General features: G+C 42.2%; 1 protein-coding gene across 2 annotated transcripts in view; it reads left to right on the plus strand.

Moving 5' to 3' along the window:
* Positions 1-19,730, plus strand: part of USP31 (ubiquitin specific peptidase 31) — a gene marked incomplete at both ends in the record, with an annotated part of 68,128 nt that overhangs the window by 11,053 nt on the left and 37,345 nt on the right. For both annotated transcript variants that reach the window (XM_084249623.1, XM_084249624.1), the window contains 3 exons: positions 17,527-17,664; positions 18,837-18,925; positions 19,012-19,104. In XM_084249623.1, the coding sequence (XP_084105749.1) occupies positions 17,527-17,664; positions 18,837-18,925; positions 19,012-19,104 (320 nt within the window). The remainder of the gene's footprint in view (positions 1-17,526; positions 17,665-18,836; positions 18,926-19,011; positions 19,105-19,730) is intronic.

Genomic DNA, 19,730 nt, shown 5'->3' on the forward strand with positions numbered 1-19,730 from the left:
TACAGTGTTGCTAGTTTAATTATAAACTTCATCCAGCCCAATGAATGGTGTGTCATGAATGCTTAAAACCATTTGTTAATGAATTGGGCTTTATGATTTAAATTTGTTAATGTCACTTTATATTCATTTTTCTGCTCATGCAGTATTTTTTCCCATTTTTTTTAAACATTCATTTATGCATACAAGAACTGGGGTACAGGCCAGATGTGCGGGAGGGTGAGAGGATTCACCAGAGACAGAGTGGGAAACAGAACAGCAGAATGACTGAAATACACTGCAGAGGGAAGCAATGGGCGAGTCAGGAGAGGTCTGCTGTGCCATGTGGGTTGCTCCCTGGCCAGCCGGGGATCGAACTCGTGCTGCAGAGGCTGCAGATCACCCCATAGGCTGTGTCTCAACCCCTTGCACCACCAGAGAGGCCCCCCATTCTTTTTATTGTGAGAAAAGTAACGTGCAGTTTATCATTTTAACTATTTTTTTTTATTAAAGATTTTATTTATTCTTGTGTAGAACTGGGGTGTAGGCCAGAGGTGCGGGTGTGAGAGGGTTCATCAGAGACAGAGTGGGGAGCAGAACAGGCAGACTGACTGAAATACACTGCTGAGGGGAGCAGTGGGCAAGACAGGAGACGTCTGCTGCCCTCTGTGTGGGTTAGCTCCCTGGCTGGGGATCAAATTCAGGCTGTCAGAGTTAGCCCTGAGACTTAACCCATAGGCCACGAGGGAGGCCCCATTTTAACTACTTTTGAGTAAAACTTACTCTTAGTAAGTACATCATAATGTGCAGCCATCACTACTACCACCCCTGGAGCTTTTTCATCATCCCAAGTAGAAACTCTGCATTGAGCAACAGCTGCCCTCTAGTCCATGGCAACCTCTACTTCCTGTCTCTGAATTTGCCCATTTTAGGTACCCCATATAGATAGAAATATACAATACGTAAAATCCTTTTGTGCTTGACTTATTTCACTTAGCATGTTTTCAAGATTCACCATGTTGTAGTAAACATCAGAATTTAACTGCTTTTGTGACTGAGTTAATATTTTTTATGTATATGTATACCACATTTTGTTTCTCCATTCATCTTTTGGCAGAAACCTGGGTTTCTGATTTTTGGCAATTGTGAATAATGTTGCTGTGAGCATAGGTGTATAGCTGTGTCTGTTCGTGTCCCCATTTTCAATTCTTGTAGCGAAGTGGGCTTTGTTGTCTTGTTACTTGATCTTAGGGACAACCATTTATTCTTTTACAAGTGAGTATTATTTTAACCATGGACTTTTTGGACAAGTCTGTCTGATTCACTTGCTTGGTCACTGTGTAGGACATTAACCAACAATGTCTTGGTTAATCCTTCATGAAGATACTGCCAGCGAGGACAGCACCAGACCAGCCCCAGTTACAGATGTGAACGAGCTGGTAATGGGCCTGTGCAGTTGTGGACTTGGGTCAGATCTGGCTTGAGGTCTGGGAGCACTCTTGGATTTTAAGCTTAGCGAGGAAGGAAGAAGCTGGCAAAGGGGTTGATGGGCCTCAGTATATAGAATTTTTTGAGCAAGTTATCTGAGAATGGGTTGAGCTACCTCACAGAATAGTGTTTTTATCCATGTACAAGTTTAAGCAGAGTTGGGTGATATTATGGCGAGTCATGGAACCCAGAGTGGGTTGCGGTGGATTCAGGATGACTTTTTTTCCTTTGATTCTCTTGCTCCTTCCCTCAAACTTTTGAACATCTAGAAAATGTATTATCTGAAGCAGTTGACAGCGTTTGGCAGCCTCATGGATGTGTGAAGGGTGAGTAAGAAAGAGATGAAAATAACTTTTGAGCTTTTGAAACAGGGTGTCTTGGATTGACGCCCTTCAAGACTGGAAGCGCAGAGTGGAGAGCAGCTCCGGAGGCGGATGGACAAGTGTGGTTTCAGACAGGTCGTGTAGTAGCTGAACGTGAGAGTCCAACAGAAGCTTTTTTTTTTTTTTTTTTTTAAAGATTTATTTTATTTTATTTTATTTATTTATACAAGCACTGGGCACAGTCAGAAGCGTGGGAGGGTGAGAGAATTCACCAGAGCCAGAGCGGGGAGCAGAGCAGGCAGAAGGACCGAAGTACACTGCTGAGGGGAGCAGCGGGCGGCAGGAGAGGTCTGTGCGCCATGCGGGACCCTCCTCCGGTGGCCGGGGAGCAGCCGGGGATCGAACCGATGCTGCAGAGGCTGCAGGCAGCTTCGCAACCCAGCGCTCAACCACTGCTCCACTGGGGAGGCCCCCAACAGAAGCTTTTTATAGTTGTATTTGTTAAATGCCTCCCGATTTGTCAGGCATTGTGCAAAGTGAATCGTTCAAGTTTTGGTGACCCACATAGAAAGGAGCTGGCTGGTCCAGTCTTTTTCCAGCACAAAAATAGCTCGTGTCGAGATGCAGACGGAGCAGCGCAGATGCTTGTCCTGATTTGTATCCCAACTCCTTTTGTGTGGCTTAAAGTTTTTAGTTTGACTCTGCCACTTTTGTTTTGTTACTAGTGTGTGGCTGGATGGATTTTTCCTGTCCCCATCTACACGCTCGTCACAATGAGGGCCTACTAAATAGGGTAGTGTTCTCTGTTTGTGTAGCTCCCCACAGCTGTTTCCTATAGTAAAGACCCTGGAAAACAATGACCTCATAGTTTCCACAAAAAACCCCTTTATATATAATAGTGGAAAAGAAATCATTGAAAACCGAGTAATTCAAAGTTCTGTCCTCTGTTGCTTCTTCCTTCAAAAGTATTCTTGTTTGCTCTGCTAATTAATCATTCATTGGCTGTTCCTCAAATGACCTTTTATGTTTCACAAACAACATTTTTGGAGTGGAGCACATCGGGATATCTTGCCTTTCGTTTGATTGTGATCTTGCTCCATTTAGAAATCATTGTTCTGTGCCATGGACTGTGGCAGTTCCTAGAGGAATTGGCCAGTCACCGAACATCTGTTGCTGCTTCCCTCCAGTTGTTGAGCTTGGATGGCAGCAAACAGTGTGTCCACAAACAAACAGTTCACGCTGTGGAAGGTTTCATAGGCCGGGTCAGGAAGTGCAAGTGCCTTTGTTGGTATCTGCTTCTACTGTCAGGGGCCTTTGAAAGCTCATCACCAGCTCAGTAAAGTTTTTTGTTTTCTTTATTTTAGCTCTTGGTATTCTGATCTCTGAGAGCAAGTCAGAACTGTCTGATTCTCAGAAGATTTAAGAAACAAGGCTAATCATAATAATGAAAATACCATTTACTGTGTGGAGCCAGATCATTTATAAAGTACATTTATATATATGTATGTTTTTTGGTTTGTTTGATCTTTGCAGCAACCCTACAAAAGAGGCATTGTTATTCGACTTTTAAAATTAGGACAGTGGAATTCTGTGCTAGTTGAAGAGCCATAACTCCAGCCTTGCATGACTATGTTGAGCATTCAATGGAAAGACATTTGTGAGGGTATATCATAGAAACTTGCACATAGTAAGTATTCAAGAAGTGGTAGGTGCTTGTTCTAGGTCTCTGGCCACCCAGGTACCCTCCCCCGTTTCTAAATGGTCTCTTCCAGTTGGCAGTTCTTATTGTTGCCAGATGAATCTTCTTAATTACTGTATTACTGTATTTCTCTTCTCAAAAATTGCCTTTTTCTTTTGTATGCAAGATGTGGTATAAATTTCTTAGGTTGAGGACTTCCCCGGTGGCGCAGCAGGTTGAATGCAGCACTGTGAAGCTGTCCGCAGCCTCTGTAGTGCCGGTTCGATTCTCGGCCAGGGAGATTCCCACATGGCTTGGCAGACCTCTCCAGTTGCGCCCGCTGCTCCCCTCAGCAGTGTATTTCAGTCAGTCTGCCTGTTCTGCTCCCCGCTCTGTCTCTGGTGAATCCTCTCACCCTCCCGTGCTTCCGGCCTGTACCCCAGCTCTTGTGTAAAAATAAATCTTTAAAAAAAAAAGGAAAAAAGGCTTAAAAAAATTTCTTAGGCCGCAGAAAAATGAAATCAAAAAGGCAAACATAAAACTAGCCCCATTAAAAAAATGGTTCCATCAATTAACCTTACTGTTAATTTGTTCCCCGTGTTCCCAAATGCCTGCTTTCAGCTTCTGTGTCTGCATTGCTGTGGGCTGGCGGCGGCGAGCTCACAGATGGACACCTGCCTGGGTGGTGCTTTGAGGAGCACTGCTGTGGGGCTTCCTTAGTCTGATTTTGCCCAGTGTACGTGTCTTTGAAGTTTCAGTTACTCTGCTCTCTGTCCCTTATTTCCTGTAAAATGGCAATCAGCTCTAGAGACTGACTGAGAGTCAGGAGTGAGTCTTTTTTAAACACCTGTCTTTTTTGGGTGAAACTAGTTTGTGGGTATTGTGCAGACTTCCATGAGGAAGCCCTAATGTTTGGTTGTATCCTTGTAAAGTTAGTGGTCAGAGCTTATTCCATGACCCATTAAATCATTAAGAGTCAAAAAATGGTGGTGTTAAAATTTTAACATCTCTTCACTTATTCACCAGAACATTCTATGAGACTCTTGCTTCCCTCAATTATTTTGTTACCCCAAAGTAAATTTAGAGAAGAAAAGTAAGATTTCGTTCCCCTTTATTTTCCAGTTTTCAAAATAATTACTTGTTTTCCAAGTACGTCTAATGATTTTGTTGTTGTTGTAACCGTAGGCACTCATGGATTGTAATGCATACTCGGTGTGTTTCAGTCCATTACATTCATTAACCTCACTGATGCTCAGATTGCACCTTTATGACCAGCAGATCCCAAAGTCCTTTTGATATGATACCAGTGGTCTGTGACATCAAACTGGAATGCAAGGAAGTTAAGATACTACAGGCTCATCTTCCACATTTCTTGGATCAGGTGTTTCTTTAAGGATCTCTGGTTCCCTTTGGGGGCCAGTAGTAGTGAGACCACAGCCTGGGCTCATATGTGGTTTCTGTGTTTCAAGTAGAGAGAGCTAGGAAATGTGTAATTTCTTTTGGAGACAGAATCATGAATTCATATTGATAATTCCATTTTAGAATTTTATTTAACCTCATTAATCTTACATCTTTATTTTCTTTTTCCCATGCTGAAAACCCTCTTCTTAACACCAGTGTAAAGTCGCATTTGCAGTACCCCCATAATGTACTCAACAAGCCTCCAAATAATACCATCAATATCATCAACAACAGTGTGGGCATTTGAAAAAGATTTGAGATTTATTAATATTTTTTTGGAAGTGTGTGTATAGGACATTTCTACTGGGACTATGTATAAAACAAATTACAATCTTGAAAGTGCTCTTTTCCCTACTTAGATATATAACTAAATTTGTTGTTTGTGAATTTTGAAGGATTGCTTTTTGAAATTTAATTTTGTTGCATAATTGTGTAAAAAAAAAATTTATGACCTGAAGTTAGATCCACAAAACAATCTATTCAAAGAAGTCTAGTTTCTGTCTCTGATCTCACATCCCACTCCTTTTCTCCCTAAATTTTATGATTTATTTTTTCATTGTTTTAACATAACCAAGTATGTGTTTGTATTTTGTGTTGTGTGCATATTCTTATTTCCCCTCTTATTTAAATGAGCAGTAGCACGCTAAGCATAATTTTCTCCATCTTGTTTTTTTCCTACAGCTAGCAAGTGTTCCTACAGCTACCATGTCTCGCATGGTAGGTTTTATTTATTCCTTACAACATTGTAAGGTAGTTAGATATACACGTTATTTCTGTTTTGCAGATGAAGAACAGAGGCATTTCAACAGACCTTTAATTCTGTGATTCTCTTTATTCCCCATAATAACTAGTCCTGACTTTGCTGCATGTTCTGAGTGAATGCATGAGCAGGCATCTAACCTCTGCATCTGCTTTACTTTGAGTAGTGATGAGGGTAGAAAAGGACGCTCAGTTTTTACACTGTAGAAAGGGAAATTCAGCCTTTTCTTTATTGAGGGCCATAGCTTTCTACAGCTGGATGCATACTGGAATGTTCTTTAATCTTACCCTAAAGTGAGCCCTTTTTAACAGTGTAGGGAAAATTTGGTAAATCTCTTTCATTTTACGGTCTTTGTTTCATGGAAGTTATAATAGACAAGGATGGCTAAAGAAAAGCCAAATTACTTTAAAAACAACCGCTCATGGAAAATACCTACTAGGTAGTGATTTAAATGGAGATGGGAAGAGAGGAAGAAGGAAAATAATTTCACCTGTCTGCATTCAGGAGAGAAAGAGGAGCACTGGCAGCTTTTTATCTTATATCCAGTGGGAGGAAAGGTTTGGGAGACCTCTTGGTTGTTTCCCTTGGAGGCTCCTTTGTGATACCAGGCAACTGGTTAGGCTGTTGTAACTGCCCCCCCATCCCCTTACTGCTGATACTCCAGTGGCTCAGACTGCAGCTGTCAGCATCACAGGAGAGTGCGAGGGGCGGCCGAGTCAGGACTGCTCCTTCCTTTTTGAAAACCTGAGAGCTCATGACTTTTGAATCTGGTCAGGATCCTGGTGCAGCTGAGATCTTGGGCTGAGCCTGTTTCCTTATTTCCCTCGTCATGGCCATATAATACCAGCCTGACAGGCCGTGGTGTTGAACAACCACATCTGAGTGATGGGGACATTTGAGCAGAAAAAAATGAACTAGCCAACCCACCCCCACACCAATGCAGTCTGTAAGAGCAAGCCTGGGGCACAGGAAAGGGACCCCTCTAGGAGAAAGAGGCTGAGAATCCTGCAGAAGCCCCCAGTAGTTAAGTGCTGAAGAGAAACCTGTTCCACTTCAAAATCTCCTCTGGATCTGGCCTTGGGGCTCTGATTGTTTTATAGTTCACCTTTGATGCCTGTATGCTCTAGTCTTGACCCTTATTGTGTCCTGTGTTTGAAGGACTGGTGTCACAATGCCGCGGGACTCACTGGGACATCTGTCCCCCAAGAGGGTACTTCTCAGTATGCTGTATTCTGTGTTGTCTTTGTGTCATCTTTTTGAATAAGAGTAATAACACATTCTGTCTGGCTTGTGGGGAAATAAGTCTTTTATATGTTACCTCTAAGGGTAAATACTTATTTGACTGTCTAAGTCTTTAAAATTTTTAACTTTTTTTCTTGATAGATGGTTTGATAGCTATGTTTACATACTCACTTTCCCAGGGAGCAGCTTCTAATCTGCTTCTAGTTACATAACCAGTAAATAGAATCAACTTCAGCTTATACTGAATAACTGAGTTAATACCTGAGAATTAAGAAACTTTAGTGTTTTTCCTTTTTGAAGTTAATTTTTTTTTAACTTAACACCCCTAAAAGAACCCCGTACCCATTTTCAGTCATTCCTAATTTCCCGCAACTTCCAAACCCTATGTATCCACTAACCTACTTTTTTCTTTTTTTTTTTTTGGCTTTACCTATTCTGGACTTTCATATAAATGGAATCATGCAACACATGTCCTTTTCATCTAGTGCATTTCACTTAGCATGATGTTTGCAGTGATAGACTTTATTCCTTTTAGTGTCTGAATAATATTCCACAAGTATACCACATTTTGTTTATCCATTCAGCCATTGATGGGCATTTGAATTGTTTTCACTTTTTTTTGCCATTATGAATAATGCTGCTGTGAACATTTATGCACCAATTTTTGTGTGGACATATGTTTTCATTTCTGTTGGGTATGTACCTAGGAGTGGAATTGCTGGGTATTATGGTAGATCCATGTTTAACTTTCTGAGCAACTGCCCAACTCTTTCCCATAGCAGCTGCCCCATTTTGCATTTCCACAGTGATCTATGAGAATTGCAGTTTTTCCACGTCCTTGTCAACACTTGTTGTTGTCTCTTTTATCATAGTTATGCTAGTGGGTGTGAAGTGATTTTGATTTGCATTAAGTATACATTATTTTGTGTCTGGTTTCTTTTGCTAAAATTCATTATGAGATAGCATCTGCTTTGATAAGAGTAATATCCAAATTATTGTAGAAGACAGAAAATATGTACAACTTGTAAGAAGAAAATTGAAATGTGTAAGTTCTTTGTTTGATATACTATTTTCTTGGTCCCTCCCTCCCCATGTGTGTTTTAGTATAATTGGGGTTGAACTGAATATACAGGCTTGCGTTATGAGATTTTCATTTTATACTGTGTTGAGTGGTTTTTGTCACAGAAACTCTTTGGCCATCATGTTATGGTACTATCCTGACTTCTGGATGGTCTGCCGACAGCAAACATTTTTTTTTTTTTACATAAATCTTTTACTTTTTGATGAGAAGGAAGTAGTTCTTAGAACATATCAGTTATTAAAATCAGTAAGAAAATAGTCACAAGTATTTCTTTAGGAAATATAGAGTTGAAATTCTGAGTTGTCTATTGTGGAGATTCTTAAATCACATTGTTCCTTATTTTACAGGAGGATTGTGCCCTTGGCAGTATGTAAGAATGTCCGTCAGAGCCCACTGTTGCAAAAAAGAAATCTTTAGGTTAATAAGTAGAAAGTAGCATTTTATTGTTTCATATTGCATTTCTTTGATTACTGGTGAGGTAGGACAGCTTCCTCTGTTCTTCATAGTCAGGCTATACCTATATGTTAGTAATGTTTTGATAATTTAGGGAATTAGCCTGTTTCACCAACTTCTTCGCTGTCAGTGAACTCACTTACTCTTCCATGTCGCCTTCCATGCTACAGGCAGATGGCCAAGACCTGAGTCAGCTAGAATTAGTTGAGATTGGGGCTGATCAGACCAGGTCTACCCAGGGGTTACTATTTGTAGTTTGCTAGGGGAAGGTTAGAGCTAGGGTGAGCTGGAGGCTGGCTCCCCTGCTGGTTTGCATCACTCTGATTCTTGTGGGGCAGGTTAAAAGCATGGGCAGAGGCCATGGCTGATTTGGAGGCACATTGGTGTGGGGCTTAGGCGTTGTGCAGCGTGCGCTTTAGGTGTAATGTGGTATGGCGGGCTGAGGACTTGAAAGCATCTCCAGCAGTAAAAATTTATTGTGAGTGCTCTGGGTGGATGGCCATATGGATGTATAATTTATGGTGAAACTGGCTGGATTCTGTCTGCTTATGAATATTATTTCTTGGTTACTACTAGTTGATATTTCAGCTACAAAATGCAGCAACAGAATATAGATTCAAAGGAAGATTATTTACAGACTATCTTAGATCCCTTTATAAAATTGATCAGAAATATTTTAGATCTATATATCATGAAATATCAATAATATTTGTTCATAATCAAGAGGATATATACTTCATCTCTGTGTGTGCGTGTAAGCAAAGGGTGTGTTCACACACACGGATCATGGAAGAGCTGTATGCATGTTTGGCTTTGGGGGAGTTCAAGACTGAGCTCATGCTTCACCCACTCCTTACCTTTCCCACCCTGCCCCACCTCTGAGGACGTGTAGGTCACCTCACTGCCTCCATAAATAGGAGTGCCACTCACTGGGAGCATTGCTTGTGCTCCTGCTGCTGAGCAGGGGCTGGGGCTGAGTTTATAAGCCACGCCCTGCGCCCCCTCTGCTTCCCTCCTTTTGATCAGGAAGCTGACACTGCTGTCCTGCTTTTCTCTTCCAGGCTGGCTTTTCACCTCCCATCTGGCAAGCCAGGTGGCCTGGAAAGACCCCTGGTGGGAGAACCATAGGCATAGACACTATTTTCTCTCTCCATTTTTCTTTGATGTTGGTTCCTGTCATTTTTTCCCCCAAGTGGTAAGAACCACAGGCTGGTTTGGGCTTGGATTTGGAATAAGTATAGGCAGAAAACGTTGGTGTTTATGTTTCCCTAGGTCTGTTTAGCAAAGAAAAAGGAAACTCTCAGTATGTTAGTGCAGCCTTAGTTTCTGGGATATGTGGCCAAAGTCTCAGCTAGAAATTAGGGATGTTTTCTTGCTTGTTTCTTTCACCAGCTCTTCTTCTGTGCATGAGATTAGGGTTCCCTGGCCAAAACACCAAATGACTTAGTGTTTTGGTGTATATTTAGAAGGATAGAAAATAGATAGTTCTTTAAAAATGTTTTTTTAAAAGTTTGAAGCAAGTTCTGGTGTCGCATTTAATTTCATTATGTATTTATTTCTCCATGTTTTCTAAAGCCCTCAAGCATTGTAATGTTCCATGGTAGGAATGTATAGTAATTTCTTAGATCTCTGGATGTCTTTTCCAGTTTTACTGTTTTGACTTTGACAGTTGAAGATTATTAGCACTTCCCATATGGTTACCCTTTATTAAATAAGGTCTGGATGTCTGCCTTTTTGATTGTGTTAATTGTTAGTCAAAAATTCCTCCATTCTCCACTGAAAAAAGCTTTTGAAAAGTTTTATTTTACTGTGGTTGGGATGAATCTTAGATTGTGTTGGAAAATGACAAGAAGACCAAAAGGAAGCCACTCTTGAGTTATTTGATTGGATACAGAAACTCTTTTGGTGACCCAGATAGACCTTAAGCTTGGAACGGGCCAGGCTCAGCCACTCGGGAGTGTGGGGAAGGGTGGACGGGCGTAGGCCTCATCTCTGCCAGCAGAGCTGCCCGCACACTGTGAGCTGAACACACCCTTGCACATTAGCGGACGCGAGACAGATGTGGTTCTCCAGGGCCAGTCGTGGTCTCGTTTGCCTTGTGGCGCATCTGGGACTCTCGGGCCTCACTCTTCTCATGCTGTAATTCCATCTGCCAGAGTCCAGATTCCTCCTGCTCCTAAATAATAACATTTCAATTAGATAAACTGCATTTTTGTTTCTGGGCCATATTTCAGTCATAGGGAGAAATGTAAATTACAACAAAACAAACACTGATTAACAAGGATTTATTTAAAAGCAAATAAACTCCCAGAAGCCTCAAGCTTGCTGCAGCTGTCGTTCTGTCTCCAGCACGTGTTTTATGTCTGCACCGAGAGCTGACATTCAGGGTGGACAACCACAAGCGCCGCATCCTTCTGAGTCACATAGGGGTGGAATCATTCACTGGAGAAGGATGTGAACATGAATGTTTTAAGGCTCTTTTAATCAAATGAGGTTGGACAAGTTACTTCTCTGAGTCCGAGTCTTGTAATCTTTAAATAATAATGATACAGCAGAGGGAATTTCCTGGGGATTAATTTTATGAGAAAATTTATAGGAAATAACACAAGCAATTAGTATAATGCTTGAGACATTATACGCACTCGAATATTAACTGATATTTTGCTTTCACGTCACTGTTGTGTTCCCGAAGTACTGGGGAAGTGATTTTGAATGAGACATTCCTGATCACTGCCTAGGGAAGAGACAGATAGGAGATTATTATGTCCCAGTGATATAAATAAAATGCAGTGTAATAAGTCATGTACTACAGTTTTGACAAAAGAACCTCCCATAAGCTTTAGTGCTTTTGGAAGTGAAACTTCAGAGCTATTCTAATGTGACTGCTCATTTCCAATCTTGACTTCACATTGAAAGTAGAATTATTAAAAAAAAAATACTTGTAAAGAATCAGCAATGATCAAACCCTACCCGACTAATTAAATGCGCACCTCTGGGCTACAGCCAGGACGTGGTTTTCAAAATTTATTTTTAAACTTCCCCAGGTGATTCAGTTATGTAGCCCAGATTGTGAGGCAACACTTTAGATATTTTCTCCTGTTCTTGCTCTTTGGCATTTTCCAAGATGATATAGCACCACAGGGTACTTCCTTTCCCCCCCTTGATTTTTAAAACCTGCATAATAGCACCTGTATAGAGTTGTAATATTTGTAAAATGCTTTAACGATCTCATTAAAGCCTCATGGCATTCTTTTCAGAAAAGTATTACCTTCATTTTGTAGGAAATGTAGCCGAGGCTCAGAGAAAATGCAGATTAAGTCAAAGGAGTGCTTGCTTGACCCCAGGTGCTCAGGAGTCAGTCTTTTCTCTTTCATTTCCAGCAAACTTCCAACCACTGTCAAAATACTTGGAAACCTTCTTTTGCTACTGGTATTTCTGCTTTTGTAGTTAAGATCTGCTGGCGACTCTCTGCTCATTGTTATCTGCCTGAACTCCTTGCGGTGTATTCCTTTTCCTACTTCTCTCTTTTTTATGGGTCCTTATGATTTTTTCACCCATATTTATAGTTTTTTACCCATCGTTACAGTTTCTTGACAGGCAATAACCATTTTTCAGTTCTTCTGTTACATCCTTTTCTTTTAGATAGGCTATATACCACTTCCTAGTCTTTATTTCAGCGATGCATTCCTGCCACCGAGTCCTTATGACACATGCACCTTTGTTTAACAAGCAAAGTTAATCTTATAACTGTGTAGCTGTCACTTGCAATCTGTATGGTTCCTGAGCTTGGATGATGAGAACTTGAATACAAGTTACAGGGGACATCTGTACTCGAGCCCTTGAGTTTTCCTCTCTTAGATTCTTCTCTCTGTAAAGATCAAGGAGCTTTATCCTGGAGATAAACACTCTCTGTGGCCAGACAGGAGTAGGTTGTGCGTGTCCCTCTCTACTCGCATGGAGTCGTCTTTCCGTCCTGGATGGATGTGCCTTTCCCTTTGCTGCCTTCCTTTTCTGTGGCCTCCTCTCCCCTGGGAGTGGGGGTGTGTGGCCCAGCTCTGTCCTGCTAATGAGAGGGAGTGAGGGCATGCACTTGGTGGGGAGTGTGAGTTTAGGCATTCCAGTTAGAGGGAAAGTATGTGTGAAGTCTGGAGGCCTGACAGCGTTTTTCAAATGTCCATTGTTGCCAAGACTGGTGCCTCCCAACCTAATCTGTGCTATTATGTGAGCAGGACACCTCCCCTCCCCAGGTGAAAGTGAGCAGGTAGGAGTGGATGCAGGGCACAGAACAGAGAGCCCGCTTTGAGCAGAGCTGCACCCTGTATCCTGGTGTGGGGTGCTCTTTTATGGATACTTCATTACTGTTTTTCATGGTCATACCTGTTTTCACAGTATTCATCCTTTTGCCTGTTTCACCTTCTGTGTTTCCAGTCATCATCTTGGTTGGTAATCAACCAGAAAGTCAGATTCAGATGAAACTCAAATGCTTATTCTGTTTTTTTCCACCAAAGTCCAGGAACCAAATTTCCCTTGTTGATACTATCTATGAACCCAGCTGTTCACTTTTCATCTTTCTTTTAAAATGTAAATGCTGTTGTCCTTCCAAGTTCTTTTTCTGCTTTTAAAACTGTGTCTTTTAAAAATTGAGGTCCAAGTTATGTTTCTTAGCCACAATCACTGGCAATAAATTCTACATTTCTCTTGGTATAGAATCAGGGAAGGTAGGGGATTTGGTTTGACGAGTCTTGGCAAGCTTCCGTTTCCCCCAGAGGAGTAACTTAATGTCCTGATCCATCATGTCAGGCCAGTATTACCATGTTCATTCCCCTTGGAGGAAACCACCAATGGTTATTACTTTGTGTTCTTCCTGGCTTCAGGTAAAGGAGGTCTTTCCTCTAGAGCCCAGAATCCTGCTGCTTCTTTCTTAGGGTCCTGTGACTAGAAAGAACTTCATGTCTAATTTATAGCTCCAGTTGGATAGACTTCACCTTTTCTTTTCTGGGCCATGCTTCCACCTCATTTTTTTTTTCTTGAAGGAAAAAAATGTTCTCTTTGTAGCTCTAGGCCTTAAGGTTTTATTCAAAGGGTAAAGAGAAATCATATGAAACTTGAAAGCCTTATAAATGTATTTTGATTTCTATTTTATCATTTAGTAACTGGATGGTAAGAGTCATCCTAAGGGGGAAATTGGGGTAGTGGTAAAATTCACTTATAAATTTGATCATGAGAACTTGAATATAAGGGACACCTGTACTTGATTCATTCTGAGTTAGAATACCAGAATGTGTAAGATTGAAGTAATTAGATATGATTTTATTCTATAAATTGCAATATTATAAATTCTATAAATTGCAAATTTATGTACACAGGGCTAAGTTTAATAAAGTTTGTACTCTGTTTTTCATAGATGTGACAAATTTAAGTGACTTCTTCTGTTGTATAATGTTTCTATTTATAGATGACGTCGTCCAGTGATAATAAACTTAAAAAAAAAACCTGCCCCCAAATGGGATTAATTTTAGGACATCAAGTTAAGGTTTAGATTATGAAAAATGTCATAAAGACGAAGTAGTGAGTGTCAGATGTGGCGCCAAACAAAAGCCACATCCCTTGCGGGTGCGCTAGGGGAAGAGGTTGGTGGAGGGTTGGGCCAGTCTTGGCCTGGCACAGCGCTTCCTTCTGTGAACCTGGGATCGTGAGGTCAGTGAGCGCCTCAGGTTAAACGCTTACTTGTTTGTGGCAGAACCAGAGCTTAAACCCGGGTTTCTTAGACTCTGGTATTTCCCTTTCTTCTGTAACACATATGCAGGATAGTTATTTGATTGTTCTGTGTTTCATCTAGTGAAGAACTAGAGTAAATAGCCCCTTGGTTATCTGTAGAGGGAGGAAGTCACCATTGTGAAGGGGTAAAAGGAGAAAGAGGAGCCTTTGTGTGTGTTGTGTGTTCAGTAAGGTTTCCTGTAAAATTCCCTTAGTTTGTGATGCAGTGATTTAGGGTGGGGTTGACCCAGAGCAGTTTTTGTCCTAGTTCCAGGGGGTTGTGGAAGTCCTGTGGCCTGTTCAGTCGTGCCCAGCAAAAATCCTGTTGAGCAGCCTTGTTAGCAAGTGCTTTGTGCACAGTGATTGGTGGGTAGATGCTGGGCAAGTTGAAGTGACAGTGACGGGAAGCATAGATTACATTGAGCGCAGTCCTGATGAAGAATTGAAGTCTCCACCTTGAAATTTGATAGATGCCGTATATAAACATAGCAAAGAGGTTGGTTCCAGAGAACTTGTTTATTCTATTCGGGTGCATATGCTAAGAACCTGTCCCTCCCTGCCCCCCACTGGCAGTGAGTGAGAAGGTCCTGGACAGAAGTTTGTTGTGTTTCCACCTGTGGGCCTCAAGTACCCTTGCTATGCATTTGCCTTTACCTTTGTTGTACCTAAGACTTCCGCTTGGCTGTGGGCCTCTGCTTCCTCCTCAAAATAAACAATATAAAACTAACTAGCAAAAGCAAAGTTTTCCTACTATAACTTGTCTGAATCCATGATTCTCCTTCCTTCTTTTCTGTCTCTCCCACCTCCTGTTTAAGGCAGGGCGTCTATATCTTTCCTGAATTCCTTCTCCCCTTACTGAAGAATCATTCTCAAGTGCCTCCTTTCCGTTAGCGTCTTCCCTCAGCCTGCGCGCTCCCCTCTGCTGGTCATAGCATCTGCCCTTCTTCCTTTTGTACAGAAGCTTCTAGGCTGGGAAAAGTGGTTTCCTTGCAGCCATTCACTTCCTTGTAGCCATTCAGTTTCCTTCTTCTCTCTTACCTTCACTGTTCAGTTCTCTGCTCCAGGCAAACAGTGTCTTCATCTGCTGTTGCCAAGGACCTCAGTGCTGTCACGCTTTTCTGTAGTGGGTTGCATCATTCCTTCCATCTACCTGGGGGTTTTCCTGGCTGAGCTCCTGGGGCTCACCAAGCACCTGATTCTCTTCATCTTGAGTCAGCCACATAGTGCTGCTGGTGCGGGTGTTTTTACTGATGGATTTTCTCCTCTAGGAAACATCTTCTCTTCTGTGGCTCACGTTCTTCTATTGTGCATACCAATGGCTCTGGTTTTGATTCTTCTCAATGAGAACATAAGACTGCAAGTCAAACCATTCAAGATGGAGTGAGAGGTCAAGTATATAATGTGCTATAGGGATGTCGAGGGAGGTAAAGAAGAACTTGGATTTGGTGATTTGGGTAGCATCTGACCTCTGGGGGAAGTTTTGTAGGTGGCAGAGACTTCCCCCACACCGATTCCTCCTCTTGTGTGTCTGTTTTTAATTTGGCAGCTGAGTAGTATCCTTCCAGTCACTTGAAGCTTTGTTTCTGGTCAGTGGCCTGCCTCTCCCTGGCTCACTTGACTGAGTTAGTTTTGCCAGTGATACCATCACATTCTCTCTCATTTATGCCCCTTTGTTATTTACCCCTTTAATTTGAATCTCCAGATCTTGAATCTCCCCCTCTAGAGGAAACCACCAAGCTGGATGACTCCGCTTCATGATTAAATCGCAAATCTGCCTCTTGTCTCAGTCTGCTAGCACTCAAATTGGAAAATGCAAGGCCAAGTTTAGTTTTTTGGTTCCTGTGTTATTCTTCAACTTTTTAACAGTACCCATGAGTCCCTCATGGCTGTTTTCTCTTGACTCTTGGGACTCCATTCTCCTGATTTTTTGACAAAACTCTTGATCACCTTCTCTTGGTCTCCTTTGAGGACTCTCTAAACCTCTTCCTCTGCTTGATTTTTTATGATTATTTCTGGGCAGTTTCCGTCGTCCACGTGATTTTAACTACCACCTGTCCAGTGACTCCCAAGCCTGTACCCCTGACACACACTGTTCATGGAGCCCCAGATCTACATTTTTCACTTGTTTATCACGTACTTCTGTTTGGGGATTCAACAGACCTTCACATATTGGGAATTCAGAAAAGAACTCATGACCCTCTTTCCGCTCTGGTTTTTTTGGTCTTGATGAGGGGCCGCCCATTAGGTGTGTGGGTAGCTCTAATGCCGCTTTCCTCTTCCTGCACATTCGTTCGGTCACAGAGCCTGTTAATTCTGTTGCCTTGATTCCTAAATCCAAGCCTGCCTTCATATTTCTGACCTCACTGCCTTAGTTTATCTTAGGACCTAATATTTCTTGCCTCATCATCTCAATTGTCTCTTAACTGCTCTCCCTTTGTGCATTTGTCTCCACTCCTTTCTCCTTACTATCAAAGCCAGTACCTGCAGCTAAAATTTGAATATTTATTTTATTGCATTTATATGTGAAATGTTTTGCATGCATTTCATTTGCCTATCACACTAAATCATTACTATCCTTTTTACTTTGGAAAGAGGAGGCCCAGGCCTCACAAACTGTGAATAGTGGGATGGAGATTTGATTCCAGGCTTTTTGCTCCAGATTCCGTGATCTTAATTGGCCAGTTCACGTACAGCCTTTTCCTGGCTACTGCTCTTTCCTAGCCCGTGCTCACAGTGTGGGCCTAACTCCTGGTGGTGGGGGTTGCGGCAGGTGAAGGGTGGGGTGGAGGGTGGGGAGGTGGAGGGGAAGGGTTATCCACATAAGTTATTTGGAATTCTTTGTAAGGAAGATTTTCCCTTTCCTTCCCCCTCCCACATACTTATTTGAAGAGTTAATCATTTACATTGGTGTAGACTTACTTATTTTATACTTTTGCTTATAACCCGATACTGTGTTAATTATTTAACCAATTCTCATTTTTAAGATGATCAAGTTAGTACCAATTTTTTGCTATTACAGAGCCTGATGAATGAATGTCTACATAGAAGTTTCACATGCTGTTTTGATAGTTTCCGTTAGATGCATTCCTGCACGTAGGATTGCATATAGTATGTGCATTCAATTAAGGCTTTGCATCATGTTCCTGATGGGGTGGGGGGTTACACTGAGCCCCTCTTTTTACATTGCTTTCTTTTCTGGAAGTACTGTGTAACACACTTGCGTTCCTCTTTGAGATAGATTATGAGTGCTTTATCTCTAAAGCCAGGAATTCACAACTGTTGCATGTTAATTTGTTTACCTGTCTAGAGTATTGTATCAAAGAATGCTCTGCAGTACCGGGGGAATTCCCAGCACGATGCCCAGGAGTTTCTGCTCTGGCTTTTAGACCGAGTTCACGAAGACCTCAATCATGCTGTAAAGCAGAGCGGCCAGCCACCCCTGAAGGTGAGGATACGCCCCTGGCAGGGCAGTCAGGAGCTGTGTGCCAGGCGCCAGGGCTGCTCAGTGACTGGAGCAAGGCGAGAAGGGGCTTCCATCGGGGAGCTGCAGTTCACGTTTGGTTAATGTAATGAAAGTCACTAAGCTCTGGGTGAGTTAAAATTTATGGGTACTTCCAGGGTGTTTCCTCATATTTACTGAGCTGGCAGTGGAAGATACAAGAAACACGGTATCCAAGGAGCTGACAGTCTAATGAGAGGACACACATTTGCATTTGTGACTAGCTCTAGACTAAAGTGAAGTGATTCCATCTCACTAAACTTGTTTTTAAAGCAGAAATTTGCTTTTTGTTCCCATGAGACACATAGCCTGTATCACCAGAATGAATATACAAGCCAAAGGGAAGCGTATGAGTATCTCCGCTGTTAGGCTTAAATTTGAATGTGGGATGAACCTCTCAAAATAGTTCACTGAGATAATGATTCATTCTCTGTCTTTATGCATATAGTCTTACTAAAACGCTTTATATTATGGGAATACTGAAGTCTAAAGTGTTGCTTTCCTTTGCTGCTCCACACCTCACATTTTACAGTTCTAATTTTGATAAGTCGATAAATCATTCTGATTCAAGATCCTTTTATGCCTGAGCACTCTGTGCTGTTGTGTTACTGTCCGTGGTGGCCGGCTCTTGCTTATGATTGCATCCTAGTGCCCTTGAAAGTGCCCTCTGCCTGTGACTGCAGATGCTCAGTAGGTTATTGTTAGGCGGAGGTTAAGTGAAATAGGCAGTAGAGTGATGAGACACCAGCAAGAGTAGCGCAGGAGAAAGCAGGCTTGGGCAGAATTGCCACTTTCCAGGTAGGTTGGGGATTATTTCCGGGAAGAGGGGGGATGGGCTCTTGGAGTTGGAGGGCTGTTAGAGACTCCTGGGGAAGAACTGCCTGACTGCCTGGAAGGGGTGGAGAGAGAAATGCCATCTGTGGAGGGCCTGTGCGCAGGTGAGCCTAGTGGCTGTGTCTGGTAGCTGTGTCTGCTTCCTTTAGCAGATGCCTTTCCTGAAATCTGGACCTGACACTTAGTCTCTAAGGGAAGTCACAGGTATTTGTGTCTTTTTAAGGGTCATCTTCAATCAAGAATTGGTATTTCGAGTCTGTGAAATTGTACTTGCTTTTTTTTAGCCACCATCTGAGGCTGATATGCTGCCCGAGGGACCATCTTTTCCAGTCTGTAGCACTTTTGTACAAGAACTTTTTCAAGCCCAGTACAGGTATGAGAAAATCATATTTTCCTTTACGTGGTCCACGTGGCGGAATTCTAGTGACCTTAACGTGTTTCCCATTTTTGTTTTTGAAGATCTTCTTTGACTTGTCCTCACTGTCAGAAGCAGAGCAACACCTTTGACCCCTTCCTCTGCATTTCTTTGCCAATTCCTCTACCCCACACAAGGTAAGAACAGATTTAATGAACTTGAGACTGTATATTCCTGTAGCGCAGTGTTCCTCTTCCTCTGTTGTGTCCTCTTATTTATTTAGGCAAATAACAGGATAGGTGATGAGTGGAGTTCTGAGTGTGCAGTGTGAGCAGCTGCTGGGCTGGCCAGTCGGTCTAGCTGGTCAGCCACTGACAGCGAGCGGGGAGGGGAAGGCTCGCTCCTGCCTTCTTGCCTCTAGAGAATACACATCACACTTCTAACTAGTTGCCTTATTTGAACTGCTACTCAAAATTTCTAGGAGTTCAGGAAACTTGTGGCCCCCTCCTGTCTTTTTGGTGAATTAATGATATGGCGTTACATTTATTTATTAATTTTTTATTTTTAAAATTTTGAAAAAGATTTATTTATTTATCCAAGCACTGGGTACAGTCAGAAGCGCGGGAGGGTGAAAGAATTTACCAGAACAGGGGAACAGAACAGGCAGACTGACGAAATACACTGCTGAGGGGAGCAGTGGGCGTGGCAGGAGAGGTCTGTCGTGCCTTGTGGGACCCTCACTGGTGGCTGGGGATCAAACCAGCACTGCAGAGAGCTCTCAACAGCTGTGCCACCAGGGGAGGCCCTATGGCGTTACATTTAA

The sequence above is a fragment of the Talpa europaea genome (genome assembly GCF_964194135.1).
Source record: "Talpa europaea genome assembly, chromosome: 12".
Taxonomy (NCBI): Eukaryota; Metazoa; Chordata; class Mammalia; order Eulipotyphla; family Talpidae; genus Talpa; species Talpa europaea.